At 40.6% G+C, this 17,009-nt stretch overlaps 1 protein-coding gene across 14 annotated transcripts in view; it reads right to left on the reverse strand.

Annotated features, from left to right (window-relative positions):
• Positions 1-218: 218 nt before the first annotated feature.
• LOC149440445 (AP-3 complex subunit beta-2-like) overlaps positions 219-17,009 on the reverse strand; it is a 151,208-nt gene continuing 134,417 nt past the window's right edge. For 9 of the 14 annotated variants that reach the window (XM_089658609.1, XM_089658608.1, XM_089658610.1 and 6 more), the window contains 6 exons: positions 16,228-16,459; positions 11,143-11,227; positions 10,893-10,990; positions 6,350-6,488; positions 4,030-4,068; positions 219-1,322 (listed from right to left, as the gene is read on the reverse strand). In XM_089658609.1, coding sequence (XP_089514735.1) covers positions 1,172-1,322; positions 4,030-4,068; positions 6,350-6,488; positions 10,893-10,990; positions 11,143-11,227; positions 16,228-16,459 — 744 coding nt within the window. In that variant the 3' untranslated portion in view covers positions 219-1,171. The remainder of the gene's footprint in view (positions 1,323-4,029; positions 4,069-6,349; positions 6,489-10,892; positions 10,991-11,142; positions 11,228-16,227; positions 16,460-17,009) is intronic. The other 5 variants (XM_089658612.1, XM_089658613.1, XM_089658611.1 and 2 more) reach the window with 1 other exon arrangement.

Below are 17,009 nucleotides of genomic sequence, written 5' to 3' on the forward strand. Positions count from 1 at the left end.
GTGAAGCTCTGGTTAACTCCATGCTAAAGAGGGCTAAGGCAGTGGTGGAAAATAATGGTGGTCACACAAAATATTGACACTTTGGGCCCAATTTGTACATAAATAATGAAATCTTTGTTAATATTACATATCAATCATTCCCTGCACAGCATGTGTTGAATTCAACAGATCATTATAAATTGTATAGGCTGAAATCTAGACAGTACAAGATACATCACTGTTTTCACAATGGACTTTAATAACAGACTCTACAATTTTAATAAATAAAGCTGTACTGCTGACACTGAAAATAATACAATACATGAGGTGGGAAAGATGCCACACAAGTCAGAGTAATATCAGTGTGCACGCACCAATGAAGGGATTCATTTATTACCATGACCATAGGTATTTAAAGATAGCACAGAGGCTACACACTCTCACCTAAATGGGATTTCAATATGATATTTTTCTCTTTTTGATCAAGAGCACCTACAGTTTTAATCAGCTTCATTAGCGATCTATAGAACATTGTCCCATTGCTTCCCTTTAAAAAGATAAATATAACACACATTCTGCATTGTATCTCATGTGTACATCATTTCTACCGTTAATTAACCTTTTACAGACTAATATCTTGTAGAAAATTGACAGAAACATTATTGGGCATGAAAGTTTTAATGCTATAAGGCCATTTTTCTCTATAATTTACCAATCACATCAAAGAATGATAAAAATTCACCACTTGACTGAAAAGACATTTTGAGTATAGACACAATTATCCTTTTGAATCCAGCCTGTGTGTGACCATGTTCTGGGTTCTGATCCTTTAGAGGATATTAAAGTACAGGTAGTCATTTTCGTATTTATATGTAGATAATGGTAGTGGTGATGGTCAATCTAATTATTTTTATATTCAAAATGTGGGATCAATTCTTGTTTGACCAAACTGACAACTTTTGGGGCATACAAAAAAATCCTCTGATGTAGTGACTATCTATGAGCTGTTCAGAATTTTATATTAGCCCGGGATGAATTCTGTGGAGACAACCCATCTTATTGAGTGTGATTGTGTTAGCAGCAATGATAAGACTGCAAGATGTCACATCTGATCTTCATGCATCCACATATCTGTCTCTTGATGCTGTATGAGGGATTAAAACCAAGTCTCAGGGTCGCCATATTACAAACATCACTGTGTTAATGCTTGCACAATGTCCTTTGCCAACATCGTTGCAATCACCATTTTTTCACTATTGATAGTCAGCAATGTAGAAGAATCATCTTTCAGAGTAAGCGTCACCAGGACAAGTGTTCCACTGGTTACTGTCTTTGCTGCAAATCTGAAATGATAAAACAGTAAGCCAAATTAGTTATGTGAGAAAACAGAGCTATTATGTTATTCTAAACTTCTACAGTTTAGAGTAAGGCTGTATTGTGAGATATATAATGCTTTGCAAAAGGATTGTTAGGAAAAGCTTGAGTGGGTTAATTCCTGAGTACCATTCAGTTTATATGTTATTTGTCATGTATATTCATACTCTCAATCATTAGAACATTAAACAATAATGAATTAAATGTACTTAATTGCTAGAACCAGTACTGGGACAAGTTAATCTAGGGCCCAGGCCAAGGATGTGGAGCTCCACCCCCACTGTTAATGCATGCTGTAGAATGAGTTTACTATCCTGAGTTCATTCTCTGCCCCCTTGTTTCGCTGTGCCCAGGACAGCTGTCCCTCTCTTCCACCCCTTGTCCCAGCCCTGGCTAGAACTATACGTTTATTCTATTAAATTTAAATATTAAATCAGATAACAGAGCTAGTAAGCAAATGTACAAATAAAAACCACATAATTATAACAGTGAATATTTCATCAATCATAATATATAACATCCAGTGAACAGAAATAAAATAAAAATGTCCATGTGAAAACTGAATTCAAGTGACAAATAAAATCCCTTCTTCTCCAAAGAATATCAAATGCTGTCTAGGAGCCGACAATACACCACGATGTGAAAAAACTCCTTCACCTCCACATATAGATGTCAGAGCCTCATACCAGACAGGATGGACCATAAAATTAAAAAATGGTCATAGAACGCTCAACTGGAAGATGTGCAATCACAATCTCATCATAGTTGACCAGCAACCATAGAGGAGGATACTCCAAAATGGTTGGACCATGAAAAGGTGAAGGTAGTAGCACTACAGGCTCAAATGGTGGCCATGGTAAAAAACAAAAAAGATTGCATACATAGTGAAGTATGCCCAAAAGGATCTTTATTCATTAAAAACCACCGTTCCCATTCAAAGAAAGTTCCAATACAGGATAAAAAACTATGTTTACATAAGCAATATGGATAGCTGATGGCTCCAGCGTGGACAAACGCTCAACACACAAGCTGACGTAGCAACGCGATGATGTCACACATACCAGCCCTGCCATACACGTTTCGTCATGTAGGAAATCCCTTGGAATTCAGTTTTCACATGGACACTTTTATTTTATTTCTATTCGCTGGATGTTATATATTATGATTGATGAAATATTCACTATGTTATAATTATGTGGTTTTTATTTGTACATTTACTTACTAGCGCTGTTATCTGATTTTATATACTGTATTTTTTCACGTGTCACAGTGATTAACAGCTGCTTTATATTGTGTTTTTTCATCTTAGCGCAGAAATAGTTTTTATTTTATTTAAATATTAATTCCAGTGCCCTGTTTTTTGTTCCATTTAATACCTGCTTATTTAAAAAACAGCCATCTTCTCTAAATGTTCTGACTGCAGTTTGTGCATCCATAATAAGCAAGCCTGAATGGACAATTGCATCCCTTACATTGTACATGGAATAAATGACATCACCTGTGGGCATTATGTGATGCCCAAAAGTGTTCAACTGGCAATATTAGGTAAAATAATTAGTTTGGAGCCTGAAGGCTTTCAAACCTCAGCAAATAGGACATAATTACAACTTGAGATATGGTTTGCGTTAACAGCAGTAAGCTTTGATCTAGTTAGAACATAGCATTGTTAACAAGGTCAGGATCTGCTCTGTACATATCCTGTGTTATAGTGTAATTGCTTACTGGCAGCTGTAGGCGCACTGGATATTATTTATATACCCAATTTTAGGTATCTTCTGACAGATTTTCACAAGGTTTTTTGTATGAGCTCCAGTTCTGAGTGATGCCAGCAATTCCTCCTTTTCACTGCACATTGAAATAATCAAAATTAGGAGCAGATCAGTAGCTCTGGATTAGTCAGTATCAAGTAAGTACCAGTGGCTGTGCCATCATCTTTGCACTGGAAATTAACTGCTGACCAATCAACTCTATGAAACCATACCCTTCCGGTCAATTCCATTAGATCAGTAATGATGCCAGAAGAATTTATGGGCTATGCTGCTGCTATTAGTAATATTTCTATGACTCAACATCTCACAATAAATACATATATGTGAGACATTATTGCAGCCTCCATTTGCTTCTACCTACCAAAGAAGTTAGTAGGTAAAACAAAGCTATTTAATCCATATCTAAAGTTTCAACATAATTCAAAATTTCTGATTCACCATATAAAGCATCCTTCAGATAAACAGCCACAAGCCTCTAGATGAGTATGTTTTGTCTCTACACCCATAGCTGTTAATCTGAAAGATATATTCAACCTCCTCTTGTGTAACAGTTAGCTCTGTATATTGCTTAGCAACATAAAACCTTATGATTGTCATTGTCATTGACTTGTTCCACATAGAAGGTAACACAGTGGTTACAAATATATCTCTATCTGCCGTTTAAGGGTGGTGCAAAGAAGCAGTGTGCAACTTCAGTATACTTGAACATCTCAGATCAGTAAAAGCCACCAGCTGAGAATAGGTAGAATAACTGGTATAGGTTACATTTTCAGATCTACATTCTGGCAGATTTGCAGAACTGCCTAAGCCAAAGCATAGATAGTGCACACATCATGCCTTTCATATTAGGAAAGCAAGATAAAGAGAAGCAGAAGATAGTTGCAGAGGCACATCATGTAGCCGCTACCTTATAGAGGGGGTGTCTGCCTCTGGGGCTTCTGTGATACTGTATCAAAAAACAGCAGGTTAGCATAAAATTGCCTTACAATAAAGAGAAATATAATTGTTAAACATGCACCTGTACTTAGTGTGCTGTGTAAACTGTCAAACCACTAACAAATAATATGCAACCTTTGCACACACTGATCAGTCTTGTTCTGGCACAATGACTGTCTTCAGTCTGTCTGTCCTAGAACAAGTGTAAGCAATGCAAACTCTCAGAGAGCAACTCTGCACATTACTCTGCTACAAACAACAGTATGTTCTGTCTGAAGTCAAGCTGATCTATGTCCAACTCTCATAAAGGTTTATAAAATCCTACATAAAACAAGTAATATAAGGGCTGAAAAACCCAGTGCAATGTAGAGGAATTTGGCACGGTTATGCTGAGTTAATGCAAGTTATGTGTCATAAAGAAGTAAGTGGTACTGAGTGTATACAGAAATATGTGGCACTTCAAGTTAAAAAAAAATACAGTATTAGCACTGTTTGTAATACAGAGCTTTAAAAGAGAAATATGGCTAAATCTTTTTGGTCATACGTCTCTTCTGGGACACAAGCATTCACTTATTTGCCACTCCTGTGACCCAGAGTCAGCTTATAGCAAGCTATTGCCCGCTGTCAGCTGAAGTCACAGAGCATTCCAGGCTCTGGAAGGATCACAACCGTATTTTCGGGATTCACCCAGCTAACTGACTGACAGCTGGCTCCAGCCCTCAGCATGCGGCTGAGACCTGAAGCCAGCTGCGCCTGCCCCCTCCTTTGCCCGGCGCACCAGTAGGTGCTGGAGGGGCAGAGCAGGGAGCATTGATTGACAGTCACTGCTCTCTGCTCTGAGAATACCAAGAGCTGAGCGATTATTGACCATGTGATTGCTCAGTTCTCAGTGTCAGAGCTGATATGGGACACATGGTATCACACTGATGCTGCAGCATAGAGGTGAGAATGTATGTTTATTTGTTTTTTGTATTCCAATACTTTTCCTTTAAGGTTCTATATGTAATAGGTATGAGGCATGGGGTGTAATAGAGAGGTAGAAGAAACTGTGTAATAGAAAGGTCTCAGGTATGGTATTTTAAAGGGAGATATGGTACACAACATGTAATAGAGAAGTATGCAGCAATGCATGCAATTTAGGTATAAGGTGCTATGTTTAATAAAGAGACATATGGTATTGCATGTAATAGAAAAGCATGTGGCAATGTGTGTAATGCAGGGGTTTGATTAACAGTGTATAACAGAAGCTATGAAGCACCGTATATAACAGAGAGGTATAAGGCACTGCATTTAATACAGATGTATGTGGCACTGTGTGTGACACAGAGGTATGAGGCACTGCATGCAAATAAGAAGTATAAGTCATTGTGTAGCCATTGAGGTATGGAGCACTGTGTGTAAAAAAATAGGTATGAGGTATGGTGTGTAAAGCTGGTCATAGATGGATCAAATCTCAGCCAGTTCAGCAGGGCCAAGATTTGATCAATCTATGGGCAGGCTGGTTGTACTGAAGTCGATCCACTGATCCACTTCAGTACAACCAGTCTGTGGAAGGCTCCCCACAGGCAGAACACAATAGCACTGCAGGATGGATTCTGAATTACTGTGTTGATGGGGGAATCAAGCAATTTTCTTTCCTTCCACCATGCAAATTTGTATAATCTATAGGTCGCTTAATACAGTTGTATGAGAAACTGAATGCAGTACAAATGTGAAAGTTAGAGGTACTGCAAAAAGGTATGAGGTAACGCATGTAACAGAGAGGTGTGAGACATGGGTGTATAATTCAGAGGTTAAATGGACTGTGTGTAATAGAGGGGTAGGAGGCACTGTGTTAAATAGAAAGGTAGGAGACACTGTGTCTAATAGAAATATATGATGCAAAGCATATAATAGACATGTAGGAAGTGTGCGTTAAGGCTAGGTGTGTTTGGCACTTGACCATTAATTAATTTCAACGACCAGAATAAATTATTATGAATGAAATTAATTAATGCCTAAGCACTTGATGTGCCTAAATGCGTTACATGCATTTACAAGCATCAAGTGTTTTTTCTGTCCAAACGCTGCTGCCAGGAGGAAAGGTATTTCGGAGAGATAGCCAAATGTCCTTTGTGCACGAGGCCTTAAGACTGGAGAAAACAGAATCAGGAGCAGCTGTGCTCCCCCACATCATCCATCTCCATTTTGTATAACATCGTAAAGAATTCTTTCCCTTTAACCACACTGGACACCACTGAGGATACAAGTATAAGCTATGCAAATGTCCTGTCACAACAGCTCCACCATACCTGTATTCTTTATCGGCACCACATGGGACTCGATTCATGTTGGCTGCAGATATGACTCGTTGCACAATAACATGATCATTGTTATATTTCCCAGACAATGTCAGTTTCTCTGTCATCTCATTCATGCCAGTGAGTTTACCTACATTACAAGGAGAAAGTGTTACTCACGATGTATCCTACTATGTTCAAGCAAATGGACACAACAGCACCAATGTTCATTTCAGGAATTTCTCCCTAGCATACTGTACATTCATGACTACTGTAGAAAATCCCCATTCAATTTATACATTTTCAATGTCAGATTAGGAAACAGACGCATTATACATTTATTTTTGCAGAAATTGCATCCTAGGCAATTTGTTGCGGTGCATGTTATGGTAACACGTTAATGAACGTCAAGCTATGTAAGCATTGCATCAAGGCTAGAATGAATCTGCATTGGAGGTACATTGCCTTAGTGCATTGGAAAATTGTGGCACTGCAATACACCAGCACATGCAAATATCACAACACACCACAACTGATAGGTGTGAATGGGCCCTAGATATATTACTGCACATAACTCTATATCATTTCAGCTGATTGCATACAACAGTAACAGTTTCAGGGACTCCAGTCTTTTTATTTACAAAAATGTATTGTTACAAATACTACTTAGTCCCATCAAAGCTCACACCATAACTGCTAAAGATGAAACCCTGGCCTGCCAGAGGAAGATATATTGCTATTCTTTTGTATGTTATGAGGCACAAAAGCACTGGGATCTAGTAAAAAGGTCAGAGGACATTGTCAAGGGGAGTACTGCGAGCTCTCTGAGAAGTAAACAATACATGTAAAATGTCTTAACATGACATATTCTGGGGAGTTCTTAATAAGTGTCTGCCACACTTTTCAGAATTCTGTTGTTTATGAATTTGCATTGTACAAGTATTTTAAGGGAAGCACTGACATTTGCTGCATGGAGGTGCATAGAGACTGGAGGGCTCATACGAACACTTCATCTTCAGTGCAGATGAGCTCCCTCCCTGCCGCTGCACCGATCACACAGCACAGGAGTTTTGTAGCTGAGCGGGTGGGGCCTGATGGGGATTCGGAGACACTGGGTCCCATTAGATTTGCTCCCCTTATAATTAACAGCAGGTAATAGGTGGATTCCATGGCAAATGGACAGCCTACTTTTGGCTACAGGATCCACCCACTGTCTGCTGTCATGATGGAGAACTACCCCCTCAGCTTCCCCATTAGACTCCGCATCATCAACAACACTGATTGCTAGGAGCCTGTTGGCTGTGAAGCTAACAGTGTCCTTGAAAATCAGTGACAGGTGGGGCAGGATAGCGGTGGCAAACACTCTGTCTGTCTCTGTATGCCAACTAAAGCTGGCCATAGATGGATAGAATTACAAATGAAAATTCTCATGCCTAGTACCAGGAGCGGACTGACAACTCATGGGGCCCCTGGGCAATAGGGGATCATGGGGCCCCTGTGTCCTCACCCACACTCAAACTACACCCAAAAAAGCCTATGAAAGGTACTAGGGGCATCTCATGGGGCCCCATACTGACCAGGTGTCCTCGGGCGGTGCCCGAGTACCTGAATGGTCAGTCCGCCCCTGCCTAGTACACACAATGAGAAAATCAGACAAAAAATACTGCTTTCAGAACGATCGTATAATAATCTGTTCATTAGTACACAGCTTTTGAGAGCTGATCATGACACTTCATGCTAAATTATCAGAAGGAACAAGAACAAACATTTCTCTCATAAGATAACAGAACAAACAATTTTCGTTTAATCAGTGCAGTACCCATCCGTATAAAATAGAGTGATCAAGACCGCACATGCTCGGAAATGAAAGAATACATTACAAAACAATACATTACATCATTGCGGGAGTTGTATTCTGTCTTACGAGAATTTTAGTAACTCTGCTAACCTATTTTTTTGCGATATGAGACTTGCATGCAAAAAACACACAAAAAAAACAAACAAACAATCATTCGTTCGATATTCTCATTTTGTGTATAAGGCTCCTTGCGTACAGAAATTCTCAGAACATTTAAATGTTATTCGAAAGATTTTTTCACTTTTACATTTGATTTTGGAATGAATGGACATTACTGAACAAAAACCACGTACACTTAGAAATTAATTTGTTCGAGAAAAATTTTCTATCCTGTTCCTTTGAATTTTCTCATCACTGCAGTCAAAAAAGAAATGTCAATTTGACCCACTAATGATTAGAAAAATGAGCAAACTTTCTTAGGACATTCTTTTTCTAAGAATTTTTGTTATACACTCTACCCATCTACGGCCAGCTTTACATAGTTATATAGTTAGTCTGGCTGAAAAAAGACAAAAGTCCATCCAGTTCAACCATTAAAAAAAAAAAAAAAAAAGTTATAATCCTATACCCACAGTTGATCCAGAGGAAGGCAAAAAGCCCAGCAAGGCATGACCCAATTTGCTCCTGCAGGGGAAAAAAATTCCTTCCTGATCCCCCAAGAGGCAATCGGATATATTCCCTGGATCAACTTTACCTATAAATGTTAGTATCCAGTAATATTCTGTGTATCTAAGAAAGAATCCAGGCCTTTTTTAAAGCAATCCACTGAGCTGTCCAGAACCAACTCTTGAGTGAGTCTATTCCACATTTTCACAGCTCTCACCTCTCATTGTGAAGAAACCTTTCAGTGTTTGGAGATGAAATTTCTTTTCCTCCAGCTGTAAAGCGTGCCCCTTCTCCTCTGTGATGACCTCAAGGTGAATAGCTCTACACCAAGTTCACTATATGAACCACTGATGTATTATACATGTTGATCATATCCCCCCTTAATCTCCTCTTCTCAAGAGAGAATAAATTCAGTTCCTCTAATCTTTCCTCATAGCTGATCTCCTCCATGCCTCTTATCAGTTTGGTTGCCCTTCTCTGTACTTTCTCCAGTTCCCCAGTGTTCTTTTTGTGAATTGGTGCCCAAAACTGAACTGCATATTCCAGATGAGGTGTTACTAATGATTTGTACAGGGGTAGTAATGATATCTCTCTCTGGAGTCTATACCTCTTTTAATACAAGAGAGGATTTTGCTCGCTTTAGAAACCGCAGCTTGGCATTGCATGCCATTATTAAGCTTGTGACCTACCAGAACTCCCAGATCCTGCTCCACCATTGATTCCTCCAGCTTTACTCCCCCTAGTATGTATGATGCATGCGTATTCTTAGCCCCCAATTGCAGAACCTTACATTTATCAACATTAAACCTCATTTGCCACATAGTTGCCCAATTAAACAGTGCATTGAGGTCGGCTTGTAAATTGGAGACATCCTGTAAGGACGTTATTCCACTGCACAGCTTGGTGTCATCTGCAAAGACTGAAATGGGATTTTTAATCCTAGACCCTATATCGTTGATAAATATATTACAAAGTAAGGGTCCCAACACTGAACCTTGAGTTAGTGTTAATTACGTACAAACTGGACATAATTCTTTTTGAATTTAGTGCAGCCATAGAAACACTTTGTATTAGAGATCAGAATGTAGAGCAGGCCATTTTAAAAAGTTATACAGGCAGAAAAATGTCCCAAATACAGTACTTTACTGAATTCTCCCCACAGTATTATCTTTGCACCTAGGTCAACTTTAAAAATGACTTGTCCATGGTCAGCATATGAATTTTTTATTACTAGTAATTAACAGGACACTGAAGCTATAATTTCTGGACACCTCGGCTTACTAAAGCTGGCCATAGATGGATCGAAATTCAGCTGCTTCAACAGGGACCGGCTGCATTTCGATCCATCTATGGTCATTTCTGCTTGACAGAAGTCGAACTGGAATTTTGGAAAATTTTCATTCCTGAAGTCTTGATCAGTGTATTTTGACATCTCAGCTTATTAAAGCTGGCCATAGATGGATCGAAATTCAGCTGCTTCAACAGGGACCGGCTGAATTTGGATCCATCTATGATCATTTCTGCTTGACAGATGTCGAACTGGAATGTTGGAAAATTTACATTCCTGCGGTCCTGATCAGTGTATTTTGACAGCAGAGGAGTCCCCACTGTCAGAATACAATGGCAGGGTGGGAAGCAATCCTCTATCCACCTTGCTTGCGTGGATGGGGGAATCCGTATGTTTTTATTCAATCAATCCGCTGGCTGATCAGAAAAAAAAACGATCCATCTATGGGCAGCCCAAGTGGTAAATCAGTTACAAAATGATTAAAAAAATGAATGAACTAAGTTGGCTACATGACAATATAGGTTGCCAATATGTCTGAGTATTCGCACCCCCCTTTACTTTTACTGTTTTTTTGTTTTTGTACATGCATTTTGATAATGCCGAGTCATCTTTTTATTGAGAAGAAACCAACACGTTGTATAACAATGTAATTCTGAACATGTTATAAAATATTGTTTGATTCTTGAGTGTTTAAAGTGTCTGCATAAATATTATGTCAACTCTCTTTCTTCCACTCCTTTGTCTTTAATCTGCCTGTCTCTTTGTTGTCTATAATCTCCTCTCCCACGCTCGCCATCACTCACCCTGTTCCCTCTTGAACTCATTTTCACTCATGAAAACAGACTCCATGAGCTCCCCTACAGGTGGCTGGATGGTCACATAGAATTGGCGGGTGTGGGTGCTGCAAAGTGAACACAACATATTATTCATGTTTCCACATGATCACCAGAAACGTTTACAGTATGGAATACAGTTTGCCTATGAATGCTTTTAGGAACCTAAAAGAAAAAAAAAAATCAGTAAATCTGCGTATGTTATAAATAATGTACCAACCAGAGCTGGAAATTTGCAGCCTGAGTAGAATCACAGAAATCAATGCCCATTATTACAGTGGTGCTATCTCCAGGAGGCAGAGATTCTGTGGGAAGAAGAAATACATTATAGAAAGACAGCAAATAAATTAAGCTGAAATATTATTGATGACATGCGCTAAGTGTAGTAGTGCTAAATAATATGAACACATACTGCATGATTTTTGTATGTAAAGCGATAGTAAACCCAAAACCAAAAATGAAACGTATTGCAGCTTACCAATCAGTAGATGTGGTGGCTGCATTAGTTTTCCTTTTTAGGCTTTTCCCCCTCTGTTTTTACCTATTGATCTGGCCCAGGGGTGGGCAAACTTTTTGACTTGAGGGCCGCAATGGGTTCATATATTGGACCCGGGAGCCGGACCAAGAGTAGATGAATGATGTGTATGTGTCATCCATAGTAAGTATAGTAAGATTCCCCCATAGTAATTAATCCCCCATATAGTAATTCATCCCCCATAGTAATTCATCCCCCATAGTAATTCATCCCCCATATAGTAATTCATCCCCCATAGTAATTCATCCCCCATAGTAATTCATCCCCCATATAGTAATTCATCCCCCATAGTAATTAATCCTCCATATAGTAATTCATCCCCCATAGTAATTCATTCCCCATATAGTAATTCATCCCCCATAGTAATTCATCCCCCATAGTAATTCATCCCCCGTATAGTAATTCATCCCTCATAGTAATTCATCCCCCATATAGTAATTCATCCCCCATAGTAATTCATCCCCCCTAGTAATTCATCCCCCATATAGTAATTCATCCCCCATATAGTAATTCATCCCCCATAGTAATTAATCCCCCATATAGTAATTCATCCCCCATAATAATTCATCCCCCATAGTAATTCATCCCCCATATAGTAATTCATCCCCCCTATAGTAATTCATTCCCCATATTAAGTCCCCAAGTCCCCCCAGTGTCAATTCACTTACCTTTGCTCCGCGCGTTCCTCTCGCCGTGTTCCCACGCCGTTCCGGTGTAGCATGAAAACCTGTCTCCTATGAGGATCTGTCCCCCTCGACGTATCTGCGCATGTGCCAGTTTCAGGCATTAGCAGCCGATCGGCGATCTCCTGCACATGCGCAGATACGTCGAGGGGGACAGATCCTCATAGGAGACAGATTTTCATGCTACACCGGTCTTCAGGGCGGACTGTGAGAGGAGCCTAGCGGGAGCCTAGCTCCGCGGGCCGGATTAAAAGGTCCGCCGGGCCGTATACGGCCCGCGGGCCGTAGTTTGCCCATTGCTGATCTGGCCAGTAACACACTTCCTGTATTAGAGTGCCTACACTCTATATGGAGGAGCAACTGAGACACCTTTAGACAGCAGCATTGTCAGCCTGGGAGCGGTAGATGCACCTTAGACACAAACAAATTGAAGCCAAACTCCAGCTAACACTTTTGAAGCAGTTACAGCAATATGTTCCTTTTGGGATAAAGGTTTTACATGAATAAATAAAAGATGATTATTGTAAGCACCACTGTCAGTGGTAAATGGTTTGTCTCAACCCACTAACTGCTACAACTGCAGAACAACTAGTTCTGTTGACAGACAAACTGCAATATAATAAATATTTGCTTTTGGGTTTAATACTGACTGTTGTTTAAAAAGAATAAAAAAAGAATAAAAGTCAGCAAATACTGTAGCTTCTGACTTTTAAGAAACAAGCACTTAAAGTGGTTCAAAAGGCTCAAGGTTTTTTTTCACCTTCATGCATTCTATGCCCAACTAATATTCACCTAAGCCCCCTCTCGATCCAGCGATGTGCACTGGAGTCTCGGCTATCCCGGGACTCCCTCTCCTCATTGGCTGAGACAGCAGCGGGAGCAATTAGCTCCCACTGCTGTCAATCACAGCCAGTGAGCAAATGAGAAGAGAGAGGGGGCAGGGCCAAACCACGGCTCTGTGTGCGAATGGATACACGGAGTAGAGGGTGCCCCCATAGCAAGCTGCTTGCTGTGGGGGCACCTGACAGGAGGGAGGGGCCAGGAGCATTGGCGGGGGACCCGAGAAGAGGAGGATCTGGGCTGTTCTGTGCAAAACCATTACACAGAGCAGGTAAGTATGGTCATGTTTATTTTTTTTTTTTAAATAAGCTTTTAAAATCACTTAAACAAGGAGTCCAGCGCTGTCCTCCCCACATTTGATTCTGCTCTAGGCTTACACTCTTCAGAGCCTTCATCTTGGATGTATGAGCTGGCTGCGACTTCCTGATGTTTCACAGCCAGGCCCCCACTGCACATGTGTGAGGCACAGCAGTGCTGTGGGACTAGTCTTACAGCCTCCTGGGACATTTGTGACAAGTCCCAGCAAGCTGCAGGCTGAAAAGGGGGTGGTTGAGGGGGTGGAGGAGTCCCAAATGAACTTCATTCTTGCCTAGGTGAAAAAAAAAAAAATCTTAAATGTGTTAGGGACAAGGGGGTGATCTGGTACTATCACTTCTGAGTGAATGTCCACTTTATCAAAGAGAGAGATGCTTCAAGTGTTATTAATACCTAATAACACCTAATAACACCTGGTTCACAAAGCTCTTTAAGGCCAGCTTCACACCGTTTTTGTGTTTTGACAATGCACCATGCCACACCATTGCACAACTGCAGTACACTGGGAAAAACAGTGCAGGCGCATTTCTATGTCAGTGCTAACTCACCACAGGTGTAAATGGGGAGTTAAAAGCAAAGATTCAAAGAATTCCAGACTAGACACTAGGCATTTGAGCTGGCATACCCACAATGCGGGTGTCACATACCTTTTAGTATTGGGGATGGGTGATTTACCAGGGGTTCCCTCCAATAAAGAGGATATACTTCCCATATCATTAGTGTCAATGCCAGTGGGCATGCAGGGCAAACTAAAAGGCTTGCTTTAGTAGAGCTGAAGGAAAAACTTTATTTCTCATTGTGGATAGAACAAGGGATGGATATAACCTGTCAGGTTTTTTTTTTGCCATCTGTGAGGGAAACTCCTGGTAGTCACCAGGGTCAACAGTACTAGTGTCCTCAGAAATTGAAAACAAAGACAGAAGCAGCACCTCTATAGTATTAAAGGGTTATTTATTGTTAAAACAAGGGGGCTCACAAATGGCCACTCACATGATGAAAGAAGAAAGCAGGCACATCTGTAATGCTGCAGGGTCTCTGTTGGCAGGTCATCTCACCGCAGGCCGTCTCGGATGATTGGAGAGGGCTGTGAACCTATTCCTTGTGTGGGTATAGGAAGCAGGCAGCTCTGCTCAGCAGCTTCTACCCCCTATTTTGTGTTGTGTACAAACTATCTGGAACTTACTGTATGATTCCACAAGCTACAGCTAGGAGTTGGTATTTTTTCACACATTGGGGGTGTCAATTTTCAGTGATGAAATCCTTAGCACATTAGGTTCTCTTGAAAATCAGTGTACCATAATAATCATTTATTACTTAAAGCAGAAGTCTAGTCTTCTTACATTTTGATTCCCTGGTCCCCCTTCTCCCTCCTCATCAACACGCTAATTACATTTTCAAATAAAACATTTCCATTACAAACTTTATTTTGGACCCAGTGATTTAATCAATGGAACTCTGTGCCTCTCTATGAAATTCAGGCAGATCATGGCTTGTGGGAGAGCCAGCAGCGGGCTGTATGTAGCTCCCTGAAAACATCACAGTACCCTGCATCAATACTCCTTTCAAGAGCCCTCAGCCCTGAAACAAGGAGCGGTCTGGCTCTTGGAAGGAGTTATGCAAATATCAAAATGCCTTGATGAGTGGATTACAGTCTGAAAGATGGGCATTCCTAGCCAGACTGTATCTCCATGTAGTCTGCCCTAGGTAACATCCACATCTGACGGAAAACCTCCATGACTGAAAGAATTGAAATCCAACGAATGGAAAGGATGAGAAGAAAAATTCCAGATGATGCTGGATGCTCTCCAGTTGGGAAGTGAGGTGGACTCTGACTGGCTGCAACTTCTATTGCACACTGTAAAATGCTCACAATGTGCAGTGAAACCACTGTAAGCAATTTCAGTATAGGAGAGAACCTGTGCAAATGGACAAGAGTCAGTAACTTTATTAGAGTAAAATTAGGGCCCGAGATCAGCTTTAACCACTTGCCATCCGGCCGTGATATATAAACGGCCGGACAGTGGCAGTCCAGGGGTGGGTTGCCATTCATAAACGGCACCCGCCATTTTGGACTGTGCGCGCTCCCTGGGAGCCGGTGCCCGCTGTGTCCTCCAGACAGAGTGGAGCACCGATCGTCGTATGGGACCTCTGTGTGAGGTCCCGATCATGTGATCACTGATTGGCCAATCAGTAATCACATGCAGAGTAGTAAGCAAGATATCACTTCTGACATCATTGCTTAATACGTGTGAACTCTGTGAATGATCACAGAGGTCACATAGTACAAGGCTATTCACAACAGCCTTGTACCATGTGACAAGCTGTGACCAATCACAGCTCACACAGTATTTCTCAATGGCTGCAAGAATGCAGCCAGAAAGGAGGAGAAATTATTGCTTTTACAGCCTTTATGGGTGTAAAAGCAATCAGTGAGAAAAAAAAAAAAAAAATCACCCCCCACAAATAGTACAGTGTCACCATGGTGACACTGTACTGTTAGGGTGAGAGTATGGAAAAATAATTATAATTTTTGGTTATAAACTAATTTGGGTTATTTATTTTTTTTTTTACTAAAAAGATAACTGAATACATTTTGGCTAAGATTTATGATGAAATATTATTTATTTGCAAAATTGTATAAGAAAAACACTTTTTTTTTCAAAATGTTTGGACATTTTCATTTATATAGCAAAAAAAAATAAAAATCCCAGTGGTGAATAAATACCACCAAAATAAAGCTTTATCTGTCTCAAAAAAATGCTAAAAAATTCATATGGGTACAGAGTTGCATGACCGCGCAATTATCATTCAAAGTGTGATAGCGCTGAAAGCTGAAAATTCGCCCGGACTGGAAGGGGGTGAAAATGCCTGGACTTGAAGTGGTTAAGTTACATTTCCCCATCTCATCAGTGCCAGTTAAGCCTCTATTTACCTATCTCTTTGAACTCTTTTATCCTCATGCCAGATTGCAGCTTGGGTTCATTGATCCGGATACTGCGAACCTCACTCTCAGAGTTGTTGGATATTTGCATCTGTACAGACACCATGCGATGGTCTGGTGTAAAAGGCTGGCGACTAAATACATATTCCACAGACAGACCCTCCCCTGTCATGCGATGCAGCAACTCAAAGGTCCGCCCAGATGAGAACATTGGACTGATTACCTAGCAAGAAATACACATGAAATATTAAGATAATGATTTAAAATACATTTATTTTGTTGAAATTGCCTAAATATTATGTAGCACTAGATGAGAACAAAGGAAGTCCGATCGGCTGCACTCCAAACAATCCACTTTACTGAACCAGGATAAAACCAATACAGACAGTGGAAATACAATGGGAGACTGGCAGGTAAACGCATTTCACGCTAAAGACAGCGTTTATGCTTTACCCAGTATGGGCACAATATATGCTAAAGACAGCACTTATTCATTGCCCATTATGGCCAATAATGAGCCCCCCATCTAAGAATAGCTGGGACCTTGATGTCCTCACAGGACTCCTGAGGCTTCGCCTCTCTCTCTCTGCACTAGAGGCACAGCCCTCAGCACAGGGGTCTCCTCCAGCAGATTGGACCCTTGAACTCTGCACCGTGGCTGCCAGGCCTCAGAATATTAATATTTTCTCCAACCACCTACTGGACAACCCCCCTCCAGGGTTTGGCCAGAGACCCATAAATATTCAGGCTATTTGTCCTACTCTCCCTCTCAT

This window comes from Staurois parvus, unplaced genomic scaffold, assembly GCF_062004578.1.
Source record: "Staurois parvus isolate SC_StPar_1 unplaced genomic scaffold, SC_StPar_1.0 ptg001084l, whole genome shotgun sequence".
NCBI lineage: Eukaryota > Metazoa > Chordata > Amphibia > Anura > Ranidae > Staurois > Staurois parvus.